This window comes from Olea europaea, chromosome 19 (genome assembly GCF_002742605.1).
Source record: "Olea europaea var. sylvestris chromosome 19, O_europaea_v1, whole genome shotgun sequence".
Classification (NCBI taxonomy): domain Eukaryota; kingdom Viridiplantae; phylum Streptophyta; class Magnoliopsida; order Lamiales; family Oleaceae; genus Olea; species Olea europaea.
Genome location: NC_036255.1, coordinates 9,101,431 through 9,120,704, shown reverse-complemented (window position 1 = coordinate 9,120,704; position 19,274 = coordinate 9,101,431). Strand labels below are relative to the sequence as shown.

The following is a 19,274-nucleotide window of genomic DNA, read 5'->3' as shown; positions in this document are numbered from 1 at the left end:
AGGGACTAATCTTAGGAGAGACCCACAATGTAGGCTAAACCCCACAACAAAAGAAGTGGTTAAAAATGAAGTGCTTAAATTACTAGATGCATGAATTATTTACCTAATTGCAAATAGTAAATGTGTTAGTCCTACATAGGTGGTCCCTAAGAAGTCAGGTGTCACGGTATCTAAAAATGAAATAGGTGAATTGGTCCCCAGAAAAACAGTAACTGGTTGGCGCATGTGCATCAATTATAAGAAGTTAAATTCTGTCGCTCACAATGACCATTTCCCTCTTCCTTTTCTGGACCAAATACTCGAACTTGTAACTGGTCATCTCCTTTTATTGCTTTCTAAATGGATACTCTAATTACTTTCAAATTGAAATAGCTTTAGAGAACTAAGAAAAGACCACATTTACATGTCCTTTTGGTACTTATGCATTTCGTAGGATGCCATTTGGACTTTATAATGCCCCTACCACTTTACAAAGATGCATGATGAGCATGTTTAGTGACATGGTAGAGGATTGCATGGAAATGTTTATGGATGACTTAGAGCCTATTTGGGGCCCGATTTTTCACCAAAAAAATTGATTTTTTGACCTTTATTTTACTATTCCAGCCGTCATATTTGACTTTTTCTCTCACAGATGGACCCCACTTTTCTCCTAACGGTCAAAAAATCAATTCTCAAAATTACTCCTAAACAGGATCTTAATTGTGTCTGGGACCTCTTTTGATGCATTTTTGTTGAATTTGAAGAGAATTTTGGCTAGATGTGAAGAAAAAGGCTTAGTTTTCAATTGAGAAAAATGTCATTTCATGGTGCCTTTCGGTATTGTATTAGGACATGTCATTTCTTCAAAAGGGATAGAGGGTGATAAATCTAAGATTGCATTGACTTCTAAATTGCCCATGCCTAAGATAGTAAAAGACATTAGATCATTTCTTGGTCATGCAGGTTTTTATAGGAGGTTTATACAAAATTTCTCATCTATATCTAGACCCTTATGTAACTTGCTTAACAAAGATGTGACTTTTGCATGGACGCCTGAATGTCAAAATGCTTTTGAACTGTCCATTGGTAAACTGATCTCCGCATCTATAATGCAACCACCTGATTGGACATTACCATTTGAAATTATGTCTGATGCTAGAGATTTTGCGGTAGGTGTTGTTCTTGGGCAACGAAAGGAAGGTAAGTCTTTTGTGATTTATTACGCTAGTAGGGCTCTAAATAGTGCTCAAATGAATTATTCCACTACTAAAAAAGAGTTGCTAGTTGTAGTCTTTGCACTCGATAAGTTTCGATCCCATTTGTTTGGTTCTCCCATTACTATTTTCACAGATCATGCAGCCCTTAAGTAGCTTCTTGCAAAGGATTCTACTTTTGCGGGAATTTGACATCACCATCAAGGATAAGAAGGGAATGGAAAATATTGTAGCAGACCATCTATCAAGACTGACATTTGAAGACACCTTAAACACCGTGCCAATTAGAGATGAATTTCCAGATGAAAATCTATTCTTTGTCTCTTTTTTACCCTGGTTTGCTAACATTGTAAATTACTTGATTGCAGGTGAAATTCCAAATGAGTGGAGCGCATATGATAAGAGGAAGTTCTTGGTTGAGGTACGTAACTTTTGTTGGGATGACCCCTATTTATTTAAGTATTGCCCTAACCAAATCTTGAGACGTTGTGTTCTCGATGAGGAGATACCCAGTGTACTAGATTTTTGTCATACCCAAACTTGTGAAGGCCACTTTTCAATGAAAAAGACTGCTGTAAAAATTTTGCAGTGTGGTTTTTATTCGCCTACTTTGTTTAAAGATACTAATACTTATTGTAGATCTTATAAGAGGTGCCAAAAACTAGGTGATATTTCCCGACGTAATATGATACCTTTAAATTCCATTTTGGTAATTAAAGTATTTGATTGTTAGGGCATCAACTTTATGAGACCCTTTCCACCTTCTTTTGGCTAACTTTATATCATTGTGGTGGTTGATTAAGTGTCTAAATGGGTAGAGGCAGCTTTTTGTAGGGCCAATGACAATAAAACGGTTGCTAAGTTCCTTAAAGAAAATGTTTTTTCTCGGTTTCACACACCACGCTTCATTATTAGTGTTAGAGACATATACTTTTGCAACCACTCGTTTGAGGCATTGATGAAAAAGTATGGGGTTATTCACAAAATTTTCACATCTTATCACCTCCAAACTAGTAGAGTTGGCCAATATGGAGATTAAACAAATTTTAGAGAAGACGGCGAACCCCAATCTAAGGATTGGTCATTAAGACTACACGACACACTTTGGGCCTATCGTATAGCTTTTAAGACTTCTTTAGGCATGTTACCTTATAAGCTTATCTTTGGAAAACCTTGTCACTTACCTGTCGAACTTTAGTACCGAGACCTTTGGGCAATCAAGCAGTTTAAATTTGATCTGATAGAGGAAGGCAAACATAGAAAATTTCAACTAAGTGAGTTGGAGGAACTAAAAAATGACGCCCACGAAAGTTCTAGAATCTACAAGTCGAAAATGAAAGCATTTCATGATAAAAATATTTTGAGAAAAACTTTTGAACTAAACCAGAAAGTATACTTATATAGTTCTAAACTTCATAAGCGTCTAGGAAACTCCTTTCTAGGTGGACTGGCCCATTTGTGGTGACACGAGTTTTTGAAAATGGTGTTGTTGAAATAGAAGATCCCAATGATGGTGGGGTATTCAAGGTAAATGGACAGAGACTCCAAATAGCCTATGGGCAACAAGTGCCTTCAGGTATGTCTTTCACCCTTTTGTATACTAGTTTTAGATTTTTCTTTTAGGTGTGCTTTGCATTTTTCTTTCAGTTTATTTTCATTTCTTGAATCACTCATTTCCATTGAGAACTTTCAGGTCCACCATATTCAAGCTTCTGTTGATTCATTGCAATATCCAGGTGACATCTTTCCCTTATTTTGGTAGACATGTTTTTGCATTGGGACAATGCAATGCTTAGTTGGAGGGAGAGTGTATTTGAAATTTTCTTGTGAATTGCATGATTTTCATAGAATGTTGGTTTTGTTTCGTTGAATTGATCAAAATTTTTTCCTCAAGTGTCTATTTGCTACATGTTCATGTTCTTGAATGACAAAATATGCCACTAGGAGTTGATATTGTTCATGTGAGTCTAGATGTTGAGACATTTGTTGAATTATTTTGTGCACACAAGCCTTGTGGTAAGATGGTGGTTTAACATATGTAGTTAGAAGAGTCTCTTGTTGAAGTTTTCTTGTGAGAGAATTGGTGAGAATTGAGAGCCATATATACTAAAAATGGTAATAAGTATTCATTGATTTTGTGAATATAAGACTTCTTCTGAGAATAAAATTACACGATCCGTGGTAAAACGGTGGATTATACTTGAAAAATGATAACAGTCAATTTAGGATTGGATTTGAGCCTTTAGACTAATTTTTTTTTCATAGTTATAATCCCCTAGTAGCTACTTTGATCCACTACACATATGTAACTATTTCTTTTCATGCGCATATGTTATCCATACTTCTTCACATTGGAATAAAGTTTATAAACATTCATTTTTCAAACCTTTATGCTTCTAAGCGTATAGTAGGTATTAAATGTCATTTGAGAAGAAAAGTAACGAAGAAAAGTGATAAGAGTTGATAAGAGCTCACGTGAAATGATAAATCTTAAAAAAAAAAGAGTCAGAGAGAGGAGAAAGAAAAAAAGGAACATGGATTGATGTTAGAAATTGAAACTTTGAGGAATGCATTGATGTAAATGATTTGATCTATTGAAATATTTGATGAAATGTCTAACTACATACTTGGAAGTCCTTGAATTCCTTTTGCCGATCTATACACATAGCCCAACTTGATCACCATTACAACCTTTTACATTAATTGTTTTGATGCTAAGTAGGGTTGTGGTAACAAGGGTATGAATTCTTAGTTGATTGTATGCCTATCATGTGATCAATATGTGCTCGTTGCTTTTTCATAAATTTTAAGCCTCCATGTTCTGAGTGTATATCTTTCTTAGCTTCATAGAGAGAAATCCTGTACTAAACACTTTGATACCCGTGAGTTATGGGGTTGAACCTTTAGTTCGAGACATACTTGATGTTGCATGTGCTAGGGTTGACAGTAAGATGACTTTGGCTTGACACACAATCACACATTTGGCAAGTATTTTTGATATCTTGATGATCATGACATTGTTAAGTTCTTGAGGTGTTGAGTATCAAAAGAACATGAACTACGGTTAAGTTGGAATTTAATAATTTCACTTGTATCACAATCTAATCATTCATTTGCTTGTTTTGCATTAAATTGTTAGAGACAAGCAATAAGCAAGTTGAGGGTGTGATGAAAGGGTAAAATATAATATTTTTCCCTTTTATTTATTGCATTCGTGTGATTATTTGATACCAAAATGCACTTATTGTACTTATGCTTTGATTCATATTGCATTTTGGTAGAAAAGGTGAAAGTTAGAACAAAAGAGCGAAAAATGACCAAAGTGAAAGTTTAGGGACCAAGTTACAAATAATCTAAAGGTGAGACAGGCGATGGAATGATGATTTGAGAAAGTTAGGAGTCAATGGGGGTGCAATTAGAAGTCCAAAGAAGTGAAATATGACCATAACATATTCACAAATCAAATTCCAACCGCATGAGGATTTTTTAGATTTTTGGCTGGAGATTGCGATCAACTTTTGACCTAGTAAACTTTTGAATTTGGAAGAGCTATTCTAGAAAAATTGTAGCCCTTTGTGTTATCTTTACAACGCACTTTGAATTGCCTTAATCGAATATCGGGAGAGAAAGTTATGGCCAAAATATTGAAAGCAGTAGCATAGAATAAATTCTGGCTGAAAATTTAGTTTCCTTAATTCGTCCAACCTGTTATGGAATCACGTTTTGGCACTCGCTTTTAACCCTATTCCGCCCTGAAATTTTTATTATTCATCTCCTATCAATTTTTTCTCAAGTTTGGTTCATGAAATCCATGAAGAACTAAATTCCTAGGTGAAGCTATGAAGGAACTCATTGGATTTCGCTACTTCACATCAATTATTCATGCAAACTGGTAATTTTATTTTCAAACACTTCTAGATCTAGATTTTCTTTCATGAAATTGCTTGGAATTGATTTAACTTTTACTATATTCTTTATAGACTCAATCACGTTTTCTTTATTTTAGAATTAAACTAATTGTTGAATTTCAATTTCATTAAATTTTATTGGTGGATTATTTACTGCCTTATCCATTGTGTATATGGTCGTTTCTTAATCTTAGTTCAATGAACTGTGTGGGAATGGTTTACAAAAGTCCAGATCCTAGGATTACAATTGAAAATTAATTGACCTTCATTAAATATTCCAATTAGAGGGTTGTGATGATAACCTCTAGTTGAGTAAAAAGTAATGAATTATTGATGTCGATGGTCCAATCCAATTGAGGGAATTCAGATCTTTACTAATTTCACGTATTGAGAATTAAATTTCATTCCAATTGACAATCTACATTCACATAAAATCACGAAAACTTTAGTTTGTTTGATCCTTGGTAGATTTTTCCGTCTTCCTCTGGAATCAACACCCAAAATCTATACTGCAATCACCGCATTATACTTTGGGCATAATCAAGATATTTGCATGAAAATTTTTTTACTGAACAACCAAAAGGATTCTTGTTGCAGGAAATGAAGACAAGGTGTATTTGCTTAAGAAAGCCTTGTATGGATTAAAGCAGGCTCCAAGGGCCTGGTACAGCAAAATTGATGACTATCTTGGTAGCCTTGGTTTTACCAGAAGCTTGAATGAGCAAACTCTTTATGTAAAGCAAGTGCAAGAAGAAATGGTTATTATTTCGCTATATGTTAATGATCTTCTAGCAATTGGCAGCAACTTTGTTTTGATTGAAAAAGTGAAAGCAGATTTGAAGAAAGCATTTGATATGATAGATTTGGGGGAAATGCAATACTTTCTTGGCATAAATACATCAAACACAACAAGAAATCTTTGTTTGCCAAAGAAAGTATGCTAAGGAAGTTTTAAGAAAGTTCACTATGGAAAATTGTAAACTAGTAAGCACTCCCTACTACTGATACACTGGACTTTGCGAGTATATGATTTACTATAATACATGATAGACCCTCTGCACATATCTCGAAGAAATGTGATATCATTATTTACTTTATAGTTATGAGCATTTTAAAGGGTAAATTGGACCCCAAATTTATTGGGTATATGTGCTATGGATATATTGTATTGCATTATAGGTTGGTTTAGTCTATATTACAATGGAAATGCTATCGAAATTTCGACAAAATATTTGTAATCTCTATCTTTTGAGGCAATCTGTAAGTTCTCGCTTATTCTGACTCATACACATTTTTGAGGAAGCTTGTAAGTCCTCGCTTATTGAAGCTACCAATATTTCTGAGGCAATCTATACGACCTCGTCTGCATAATAGCTTATATTTCGAAGTCCGACCCGCATATAAATAATACAACTCAGACTTGGGAGACTATTGTTATACACAAAAATTACATGGCATACGCATGACGGAAGAGGTCCCACATTGGTTGACGTGGCATCATTTATTTGACAGCTTATATTTCGAAGTCTGACTTGCATATAAATAATACGACTCAGATTTAGGGGACTATTGTTATATATAAATTATTACATATTGGCCTTACTATTGGGCTTGGATGAGCCCATTAATACACTCAGCCCATCTCCATTTTCTATATATATGTGGTTTTATTTCATTCCGTGGTAAGTCATGCTAACCCGAACCAAAACTCCTCTCTCGTCTCTTGCACATTTTATTTTCTTTTCGTCCGGTCATTGGCTTGAACGTCGGAGTGCAAACGGTCACCGGACCCTTTTCTTGATCGGCGACCTTTGCTTTCTAACGGGGTGTTCCATGTGTAGGTGATGAGGGGACAAGGCCGAGATTCTACTGTCGCATTTTTGAAGTCAACAGATTTTAATAGTAATGAGGGGGACTTCCAACCTTAAATCCGAGAAGTACAAAGCGGAGAATTAATAATTTACCAAAATATTAAATTTGAGAGTACTACTCCATTATAACAGAAAATTCATTAGAATTCTGCAAAACAATAGCTATTGATTAAACGGTTTTCCAGAGCTCTATATCATACTAAAACAAAATCCATAGAATAATTAATCAATAAATAGTTGTAGCATCATAATCACCATGTTAATTATAATATAAGATCATTGACACTCTAGACACATACATCCAAATAAATTCATATCATAGGCAGTTTCTTTCACAAGACAACATACTTATGAGAAAATATTCAGATATATGAGTAAACAATATCACATGTAGATATCATGTTATTTACAAGGGGAATATCACTAGCACAGACCATACCAATACATATCAAGTAAAAGAATAAAACATAACAGAAGTAGAAAATTTCTTGTTACGAAGAAAATGCATATTCTTGCAAGTTATCATCGATATAACTCACTCATTGAGACCTCATTTGTTGATAAATGAGTAGTAATATCCGACTGCTATAGATAAGTGATTCTCGTGACAAACTAAAATTTTCGAATAAGAGTTACCACATATGAAAAATGCAGGTTGTGAAGGTTCAGTTAGAATTAAGGAAATGCTAGAGAGCTTGATAACTATTGCATTTTCTTGAACACATAACAAACCCAAGTGAATGCATCTCATAATATCTGGCATAGATCCTGAAGAAGCCCTCAATGTAGGATCTATTATATTTGTAATCTTCCTTGGTGCCAATTTTTCTAAACTTGTGAGAATTGGAATGTTAAAAAACAATAAAAATCATCCTTGGTTGCTTCAAGTCGACAAAGACCCAACTTTATCATATCTTTACTTACACAACGTCCAAGGTCATCCAACTCTCCCCATCTTGAAAATTATAAGTTCTCTACCGCTTACTATTTTTAAAATCAGGAAGCCAATGCCGAAGACATCTTATTTAACACTAATGTGAGATCCAAACAAGATATGTACCTATACATTGTTAATTTCGATGATGAATTGTCAAATCCGAGTTGGATGATCTCACCAACCAATATGCCATCTACTTCTCTTAAACTTCACTTTTAACAGCTAGAAATCAAACTGCTCTATCTACACAAAAGGGCTCTAAATATATGAACGATAATCCTGTCAGTTTTATGAGCTACATATCTTGAACAAATTGAACCATGTATGTAGGCGGGAAGCCAACACCCGGCGAGGGGGTGTGGCCGCACATGCTGGCTCCATCGAAAGCTTTAGAATCATTGGATACAAAATTGTGGAGTTGTAGTTACCAATTGCAGAGCCAGCCAGAGAAGAAGATGACAAAGGAAAGAGACGACCCCTTTTCCTTTCTTTTTTGTTTTTGATATGGGCTCAAGCCTGAAGTAATTATTGTTGGGCCTATTTTTGTCTAAACCGAATGTCCAATTGAATTCTCATATGAAATTAACAAATGGTCCAAGACTCCAATATCAAACCATTTGTTCGTGAATTGGGAATTGGCCCAAGTGCCCACTGCCCAACCATTTTCTTTCAAAGGCAACCACAACCACTGAGCAAAGAAAGAATCCAAATTCCCAATTCCCAAATCGTGAAAGAAAGCCAAACCATTTTCCAATAATTCTCCCTTCTCCATTATCCAATCCACACAGTGCAGATAGGCAGAGACTCCGTCCCCATTCTATAATGCCAATTTCCATTTGAAATTGAAGAAGTAGCACAGTGAGCACAGACAATGTGTTTTGCAGCTTCTGCTGTCGACTGCGAGCCGAGTCTAAGTGCTGTGAGTCTGGTCACTGGTGACTCTTTTTCCCTTTTATTTTTCTTGTTTTTGTTTAATTTTGTTAGCTATTTGACTTGTTGATGTTGAGTAATGACTAATGAATGTTAATTATGTTATGATTATTGTTCGGGAATTTATGTTTGGGAATTGTGATTTATTATAAGTAATTTATGTTTTAATAAGGAATGATTATTGTTTCGAGAATTTATGTTTATGAAATTATGTTTGCAAATCATAAGTAATTTATGTTCTAATGAGGAATGATTTATGTTTTGGGAATTTATGATTATGAAATTATGTTTGCGAATTATGATTTATTATAAATAATTTATGTTTTAATGAGGAATGAATATTGATTTGGGAATTTATGTTTTCAAAATTATGTTTGCGAATTGTGATTTATGATAAGTAATTTATGTTTTAATGAGGAATGATTATTGAATAACTTTCCATATTATTTAATCAAATTTTAATAAACTATCGGACTATTATGATCGTTGATTGTCGACGATCGATGGTCAATAGTCAACCTCTGTCCTAACTGGACTTCAATCCTGGATTCGCCCGCGCATGTATGTATAGCTTATCATAAGAAATGTTCACAAAATCGCATAACCAGATCTCCAATCTTTAACAAAGATTCTACAGAAATACATAAAATCGTCAATTTGAAGATCAGCAAGAGTACAAGAAGCCCACGACATCAAAATGATCATTCCCAAAGTTGTGCAGATCTATACATTACTGAAAAATCTTAGAAACACTGATTTTTTTCCTTCGTCTGTAGGGTATCTACCCAATTGGGATTATTAGAGATTAATTCACCGTGAGGGTTTCAAATTAATCAAGAGAAACTAATGGCCAATGCTATAGGAATTGGGTTTAGTGTGAACTATGATTTGTTTTGATTTTCGACTTGGGTTTGTCTACTCATGCTAATAGTGTTGAACTTTAATGTCTTATCGGGTCATATTCCTATGGATCTGTATACAATTCAGGATCCAGAGCGAATTAGCCCCTATTTGACAATTATTTTTTGAATTTTTTTTTTACATACTCATTTTTAATCATACATTCATCTAACAAAATATGGAAGTTGGGTGACTTTATTTAAACAAATAACAATACCTTTGCCATGACTCATGCCAACACATAATATTTTTTTCCATGTTAAACGCTATCTCGACATTTGGTCAAAGTTAAAGTGCAGATTAGATTTTCTGATATATTTGACTAACAACAATGGAGAGATTAACTACATTTGAATAAAACTTTTTCAAAACCTAATATCAAGCAAGTTAGGAACAAATAGATCAATCAAATAATAAGTTTAAACAAAATAACAATAAGCCAAAGTTAGAAATTATGCAAACAATATATTTGTGGAGGTTCAATTTAAACCAATGATCAACGTCCTTCATTACCAAGCTCTTCGTCATGAGCAATACATTTTCACTATATTAATTCACTTATGGTGCAATTAGAACCTTATAACACTTCCGCTGACTTACAAACAAGAAGTAACGATCTTTACAATATTGAATTGTGAAGGCTTATTCATGAAACAAGGACAAGTGTTCTTAAAGGCAATTCTAATTCAACAATAAAAACAAAAGTATATGGAAAATAACTTGTAATGATGAATATGTCAATCATTTTTAGTTATCGAGGATATAAATCACTCATTGAGACTTCATTTATAGATGCATCAGTAGAATTACCTGATCTGTTCTTTGATGATTCTGTGGCATTTGTTGATCTTGAATTTTGTTCCTGAAGAAATGAAATTTTTGGATCAAATATGCTAGACACAAAAAATGCTGGCCGTGAAGGTATCGGCAGAGTTATAGAGAGGCTCGTGAGCATAAGAACTATTGCTGCCATTGTAGGCCTAACAGCTGCATCTTCTTGAACACATAATAAACCAATATGAATGCATCTCATAATGTTATGCAAGGATCCAGCAGAACATCTCAATGATGGATCTATTATATGTCTAGATGTTCCTTTGTGCCAATTTTTCCAAGCCTGTGAGAAATTGACACATTTCTTAGATTGCGATATTTATCATTAGTCATTGGTGCCTTCAGTTTGTCCAAAAAGATTAACTTTTACTTACACAACTTAGGAGGTCCTCCACATCCTCCCCATTTTGGAAACTGCTGATTTTTTGGCCACTTATGATTTCAAGAACTAGGACGCCAAAGCTGAAGATATCAGATTTACTAGAGAATTGTCCGTGCATTGCGTATTCAGGTGCCATATATCCACTGTAATTGTTAGTTTTTAAATATATAGTCAGTGAGCAATCACATTCATAAATATATATCTAGATACATTTAGTGCTTGTTTAGAATAACTTAAAAGTTGCTAAAAGTTGAGATAAAAAAAATAACAAATAATTTTAACCATATATTTCATGGAATTCACAAATTTTATAGTTTTCAACTATATATATATATATATATATGGGGTTCATCTCTCCATCTAATAACACATTGCTTGCTTTGAGATCACGGTGAATGATTCGCAATCGAGAGTCTTCATGCAGATAAAGAACCCCCTTAGCAATGCCCCCTATGATTTTGTAGCGTGTCTCCCAATCCAAATATTGGTGCTTGCTTGGATCTGCAAGTTAAATTAGGCACATTTCAACATTGCGAGATATCAAATCAGGACCATTACAATTAAGATGGCTAGAAATTATATGTGTAACTAGATTGGTGAAAGAAATATGCTTTACTTCAATTAAAATTTTACCAAAAACGAAACGGTCAAGGCTCCCATTCTCAACAAATTCATAAACAAGAAGCCTCTCGCTTCTTTCTAGTGAGAATCCCAAGAGCCTAACTAGATTCCTGTGTTGAAGCCTGGCCATTAACAAGACCTCATTTTTAAATTCCAAGTCACCTTGCCCTGAATTCATGGACAATCTTTTCACAGCTATTTCTTGCCCACTTGGTAGTATTCCCTGACATTAAATTGGAGCAAATAAATATTTTGGATAAATGCCAATAGTCCAAACTCACATGTTAATTACTTTGTTACAAGTCAGTGTTCCACTTCTATATATATTGCACCCATCTCTTTTAATAATTACCTTGTAAACAACACCAAATCCACCTTGCCCAAGCTTGTTACCATCAGAGAAATTGTTTGTTGCAGCTCTAATTGTACCAAAATCATAGTGGAGGGATTCAACGGTACTAATTTCATTGTCAGCTGGAACATGTAGCGTATAAGATTTCATCAAATTGTAGGCGAAAGGGCATGAAGATGGAGATTGACAAGACATAAAAATAGATATCTAAAGAAAATTAAACTTACTTTCATATTGTTCTTGTGGTTTACTCTTTCGTCTCATTCTTATGACGATGCCAATGAAAAGAGCAAGTATTAGGCCCGCAACAATTGGAACAATAGTATTAATGATAATTGGTCGAGTTGTATTATCATCCTCTCCTATAAAATCAAGAATAAAACTGCGATAATAAATTTACCACTTGGAATGTTTTTGTTAGAAGCAATACTTTTGTTAAGATCTAATTGAATTTAGCAAGCTTTAGACAATATCTAGATGGGATTGGGTAGCATAAAACAAAAATCCCTTAACTATAAGGTAATAAATGGATTGCCTGTCGGACCTCACACAGAGCAGTACATATATACAGAAGTAGTAGTTCTTACATGTTCTCAAACCAAATTAGAAGTCAAGGACTTTCTCACCTGGTGGTACCAGTATTTGTGGCGCTGGAGCTGACACTTGTGGTGGTGGTGGTGCTGGCCGAGGGATATCATTAAAAAATGGATAGGTTTCATAACGAAGAATGCAGCTGGGTGTGAGGATACCGAATCCTTGTTTTCCACTACAGCATTGTGATATAACTCCAGTAACCTCAGTCAGGCATGTACTACAATCCTTTGAGGTTAAATCAGTGGTGCACTGCACAAGTCCAAAAATTGTCAACATATCTGGTCCAGTCGTGTTTCCAGCAGCGAACTTCTTTAAGGAACCACTGTAAGCCGTGCTCTGTAGATTGTCCAACAATGTTCTCAAATCCTGATTGAACTCGCTCTTACTTGTGACATTGTCAATTCTATACCCAGAAAACTTTGGTTCAGTTTCAAGTTTTCCAAATATGGATTCGTTGGAGTAGCGTAACATACACAAATCATCAGGAGCCGAATGAAATGCTTGTTTTTGATACGGACACAATTGTAAGATTAAGCGCGTGGCATTATTGATACAACTTTGACATGTATCGAGCTGAACATCTCCTCTACAGAGTGCAATGGCATTGACTCTATCAGCATTTTCTCCCAGGGAAGTGTAGTAGAATCCATTGGAATCCATATTAGAGGAGATGGAGGAGAGAAGGGCATTAAGGTTAGCTCTGTAAGTGCTATTACTCGTGTAATTACCATTCGATCCACAGAAATAATTCTGGGATTTAACGTAACCAAAATGGTATGTCATATTGAGGAAAATGAAAGCAAGCCATTTCCAAGAACTCATAGTTGTATGCAGTGTTATCTCTAATATGGCGAAAGTGAGCGTATACAGTATGAGATGAATCTCGAGAGAACAAATTCGGTAATATTTATTAACTTTTCAATCAAACATCTATCAACTTCTATCAAATTCTGTTAAAATTATTATTAAAAACTTTATCAAACAGCCCCTTAATTACGTTTAGGTTTGCCTACCAAAATTCAAGGATTTAGCTTGGCTAAAAAATCTACGTTCACTTTTCCACCATTGACTGTGACTTTGATAATTCAAGATTTCATACTTCTATGGATTTATTTAAGTTTGAGAGTTATGATTGAGACGGGAGTGATACAGACAAGGCGTGAAACAGGGGAGGTACTTTCTCACCCTTAATTTTTCCAGACAAGTTTTTTTCTACTTTCGATAACACCCATAAATTTATTTCCCGACTTCATTTTAAGTGTTGTCTTATTTTTATTTTAGAGTTTGTTCATATAAATTATTTCATTTAAAAGTTTAAATGTTAGAAATTGACCACATTAGTTTCCTCTAAGAATTAGTCCATATCTAGAATACCTTGTTCAAGTATGAGATACAAAATGATAAAACACAATGTGGAAAAATCGATATATGCAAATTTGTTGATAACAATTTAAAGACTATTTTCAAATAATCTAAAATTAGGTATTTGATCATTTGATGCATGTGTTAATATTTTTACAACTATAGAAGTTACATTGAGTTTTAGATTTGATCTTAGAAGATCAACTTCATGTCTTTATTTATTAATTATTATTTCAGATTAAAGTGAAGGAAGATTTTATTTTTAATATTCTTTGCTAGATGGTGGCTAGTGTAAGAACACCCATCTTGAAACCTCAAATTGTTGAAACAACAAACAAGTGGTATTACTCATTAAATACTATTTTAAATTTTTAAATCATTCTAAAATTATTCGATAATTAAAGAAAAAGGTGTTTAAAAAGCGTGAAAAAACGCAACTAGGCACAAAAAATAAAAATAAAAATAAGAAAATAAAAAATAAAAAGCATAAGGCATTTTGTGCCGGCCCGCTTGATGTCTAGGCATCGCTTCTTGAAATACTGAGTTATTAAAAAATACTCTTGAAATGTCTATAGCTTAGTGCTTGTTTGATAAAATTTTGCCAATTTTTATCAACTTTTCGATCGATCAAACTTCAATTTTAATGACACTTCTCGTAGTATCAGCAAAGTTTATCAACTTCTTAACCATATATTTCATCGGTTGTTATCAAATTTTGCTAAATTTTTTAAACAAAGGCTTTGTCAAACAACTCCTTGACTACGTTTAGGTTTGCCTACAAGAATTCAAGGATTTAGATGGGCTAAAAAATCTACATGCCTTTTTCGATCGACTGACTTGGATAATTCAAGATTTCACTCTACTTTTATTGATGAAGGTTGAACGTTAAGAGTCATGACAGAGACGGAAGTGCATACAAGGTGGAAAACAGGGAGGCATTTTCTCTCTTGACCATTTCAAACATGATTTTTTTCCTTTTAACAACACCCATAAATTGACCTGCTAAGCGCATTTTACGTGTCTTTTTGTTTTTATTTGAGAGTTAGTTTACATTCTCATTATTCTCAAGTCCATGTTTGCCAGTAAAAACATTAAGATATAGAAAGACTGGAATTCAAGTTTTTACTTGTTCGAGTTCTTAATTCAGTCAAATCATTGAATATCGGCCTCATGTCGAAAGATAATTAAATTGTGAATCATTCTGTAAAACTGGTCACTTTGCATCAATGTTTTCTTTGTGGGGGAAAAACTATAATGCTACACGAGAAGATAAAATTCGTTTACAGTGACATGAATATATTTTTTTGGCCCTTGTTGTCAACAGATGCATTCTTTAAAAAATAAATAAAATAAAATAAAAAATCAGTAATTAACCTGCACCTCAAAGCCTGCCTGAACTGTTGAGGCTGTGTTTTCAGGCGAACGCCTCAAGGTTTTTGAGGCTTCTGCTCAAGAAAACTTTGTATAGAAGACTGGTATATACTCTGGAGCTTTCATAGTTGGACAACAGCTTTTAGTTTTCTGGTTGTAGCGGAAGTGTTATTTTAATTTTGACTAAGGTGAATTGTATTTTCTTAGACTTTACTTGGCATCAACCTTGTTGAACTAATCAATTTTGTTTATATATGATTACAAATTATTTCACCCTCACCCTCACCCTCTAATACAACAAGCTACACATTAATGATGCCCCACGGGGCATAGCCCAGTGGTGCAAAGAATAGGAGTGAGGTTATCTCACGCCTTGTTGACAGCCACAGTGTGGGGGTTCGATTATTGAAACATGGAATTGGACTCCTTGTAGGCGCAGTGTACAGACAACTCTTGTTCCCTGGCATGCTGGGATACATCCCGCGATTTACTTCCTTCACAAAGCTCTAAGGGCAGGGTGGTGGGGTCGTCAAGGTTGAGGTTCAACCTTTTTTTTTTTTTTTTTTTTTTTTTTTTTTTTAAAGCTACACATCAATGATGAATCTCCATTTAAGAATAAGTGGGACATACCATGTTAATTCAATGGTAAATCTGAAAGTTTGCAATATCATCCAAAAATGTTTCTGTCATTTATGTAGGCTATAAATTAAGAATCATGCTACACTTACAAAGATAGACTACAAAGTTGGGTTACAAAATAACATTCACACTAATCATTTCAAAAACAAAATTTTAAATCATTTCAAATCAGTGGCCTACATTTTGCCAACACACTTGGTATTTTCACTTTGTAAAGCTACTTTGTAAGAGTAGCTTTATTCATAAATTAAAATGAGCGTAAAAATTATGTTCCCTTATCGATGCTTTGACACGTATTTATGCTCTGTCAGCCAAGGTGTAATACTAGTGTTGGGAATCTACTTAACATGTACAGTGGAAAATTAAAATATATTTCGATTCCCACCAGAATTTATCTTTGTGTTTAGATAGAAATTGTTATAAAATTTGATACCTTTTCACGATCTGCAAATTCCTTTGCCTTATCTTTGTTCCAGCAATTTGGATCTGTCTCCCACAACTGTCCAATTGTCCAGCTTCCAACGGTGGCAAGAATAAATGAAACATCTCTACAATTTTGTAAACCCTAATCATATTTATATAAGTTCAAATGAGCTTGGCCTGACCCGGTCCAACATTTAATTAACCTATTTAATTAAATCTAGTCTGTGAATTAATTAATCCAATTAATCAATTCAGGCCTATAAATAAGCAACCCAATTAATTAATTTATCCAACACTTGTTAAATTAATTAATTGACAAATCACAATCTTTCAGTTCTCTTTTTGTGTGCGACCCATCAGGTTCCCAATCACGATGCCTAACGACGTGAAATATTATTTTAATCTAATCAAAATTGATAAATTAAACACCCTTTTAATTTATCACCAACCACAATCGCCGTCCCAGATTGACATCTAGCAATGTATCATGGCAGTACATGTGATAGGAAATGTCACGTGGTATGACAAAACCAAACTCGTTCATTTACCGTGAAACTATAATCCCTTTGTCAATATGATCCGATCAATTACGAGATATGGAAATGTGTCAATCTCGATTATTGATCATATCTTTCACTCCACTATTAAGTCAATATAGGTCGAAAACTTCTTTTCGACTTATGAGTACACCTTGATCAAGGATTTCATTATCGACTTAATTGAATGAAACACAGATCATAATCTCTTACTATCTAAGAGTGAAAAATCCTCTATTGGTCATTCACAACATTTATATGATTTTTGACATACCCAAACTATGCCGTATTAGTGACCATTGGCAGAGCAACATCCAACACCGTCAAAGCATGACCGTCCTCATATAAGGTATTATGACGACCTCAAGTCAAAAGGACCAATCTCACTACCGAACGTTAGAGATTAACTACTAACACTCAGATAGTTATCCATGTGGAATCTCTCGATGGATCTCCAATGTTTTGTTCTATAACAAAACATCCACATGTTCATTTAGGTGTCACTACACTTTACCTTGTGAGATCAGCTACTTACTTCACAAGTAAGAAATACTACACATGATAGTCTATCCGTAATAACGATATCCATATCTCGTTATTACTTACGACCACGGACGATTTAAGATTCAATCATATGTAATTTGTATCTTACAATCACAACTCCTTGTGATTAACAAATTACGAAAATTTGAATCTACAGATTCTATTATTTAATTTAATTGTCTATTAATTAAATAATAGATCTGCCATTAAATTGCATTAATTATATATCAAAAGTATTTATGTCAAATGTTGATTGGACCTAGGGCATTACACTTACAAACTTCCACTTGCACTAGATCCAATCACTTATGTATCTAATATCATAAGAGTTTATATGACGATCATATTTATGCTACAACAACTCTTTCTCAGTGGATCTGAAATATTATTAAATGTGGAAATTTGTTCTCTTTACGTTATTTCTATGTATTATCTCTTTGATAAGATTATACCGCCTTAATATATGTTTGGATCGTTGTTGAGAACTTAGTTCCATCGCTATCGCGATGGCTCTATTGTTATCACAATACAATGTCATGTGATCAACAATATCAGGAACTACTCCAAGTTCATTTATGAACATCATGATCCACACTGCAATACTTTGCTACTTCTGAAGTAATCATGTATTAGGTTTCTACTATTGAATCAACGGCTGCTTCACATCTGGAACCTTTCCAACATACCGCTTAAGAGTGAACCAGTTTCTCCATATGAAATCTTATCAAGATTTCATCTATGTAAATTGGGATGTGTTAAGCAATCTTCTAGATCTACCTCTATAGATCAAGTTGGTTCTCCCATATCGTTCATGAATAAATCCTTTAATGACCATTATTTCAACGATTGAAACATAGGAATGTCAGTACTCCCACTATCTCCTTGTAAACACACAATTCGTCTTCAAATTTGATAAAATCAAACAATTTGACTTTTTCATCAAATCGAATATTTCAACTCCAAAAGACTTCTCTTAACCTATAGTCATGGTATGCAACTGTTGCAAGCAAAATCCGAATGGACTTTAGCAAGGCTATAGGAGAAAGGTTTTACCAAGGTCAACACTTAACCTTTGCTACTAGCCTTGCTTTATATATATGGATATTCTCATCCATATCGACCTTTTCCTTATAAACTATTTATAAAAATTTATGGGTTTTATTCCATCAGGAGGTTCAACCAAGGTCCAAACCTTGTTCACATACGTCGAGTTCATCTCGAGTTTCATAGCCTCTTGCTATCTCTTTTAAGTCAACACTTGACTTTATTTTGGTGCAACTAGCAGGTTCATTATCCTGGATCAATAATACCTGATTAGTAATCATAGATTCGCACCTTCTTGAAGGTCGAATGATCTTACTAGATTCACATAGAGCTGACATCTCCTCAGGAGTCTTTACTTCTTGATCAAGAATATGTCCCATATCTGATATGGGATCAAACTTAGATTTATCTACTTGATTAACTATATCTGTGGACTCTTGAACTCTTTCAAGTTTTATTTTACTCCCACTGTCCTCCCCTAAAGTAAACATTTTTTTAAGAAGACGATATATCGTGAGACGAAGAATTTCTTCATGATAATAGAATTTATATTTAAATGTCTGCTTTGAATATCCTCACAAATACGTATTTATCAGATTTAGCGTCAAATTTATCCGATTCAAGGCGCTTCAAATAAGCGTCATGATCACAAGTTTTCATATAAGATAAATTGGGACTATTGCCTTTCCATAACTCGTATGGAGTTTTGTTAACCAATTTAGATGAGACATGATTTAGTGTGTTGCATACTGCAATCAATGCATGACCCCAAAACAATTTTGGGAGATTTGCATTGCTTGTTATTAATCGTATTATATTTAATAGTTAACG

At 34.1% G+C, this 19,274-nt stretch overlaps 1 protein-coding gene across 1 annotated transcript; it reads right to left on the bottom strand.

Annotated features, from left to right (window-relative positions):
• Positions 1-10,074: 10,074 nt before the first annotated feature.
• On the bottom strand, positions 10,075-13,380 carry LOC111368723 (putative receptor-like protein kinase At4g00960). The gene is made up of 7 exons (XM_022990137.1): positions 12,558-13,380; positions 12,159-12,293; positions 11,932-12,053; positions 11,592-11,802; positions 11,281-11,459; positions 10,951-11,160; positions 10,075-10,859 (listed from the first exon to the last, which is right to left on the bottom strand). Exons 1-7 carry the CDS (start codon positions 13,345-13,347, stop codon positions 10,494-10,496), a joined length of 2,013 nt encoding a protein of 670 aa, XP_022845905.1. The 5' UTR covers positions 13,348-13,380; the 3' UTR covers positions 10,075-10,493.
• Positions 13,381-19,274: the final 5,894 nt, after the last annotated feature.

Excerpts from the sequence above, each read along its gene's own strand:
- LOC111368723 (XM_022990137.1), bottom strand. The coding sequence starts at position 13,347 with ATGAGTTCTTGGAAATGGCTTGCTTTCATTTTCCTCAATATGACATAC. Across the intron at positions 12,294-12,557 it reads ACAAATACTGGTACCACCAG|GAGAGGATGATAATACAACT; the intron begins GTGAGAAAGTCC and ends TTGATTTTATAG. Across the intron at positions 12,054-12,158 it reads ACCACAAGAACAATATGAAA|CTGACAATGAAATTAGTACC; the intron begins GTAAGTTTAATT and ends TACATGTTCCAG.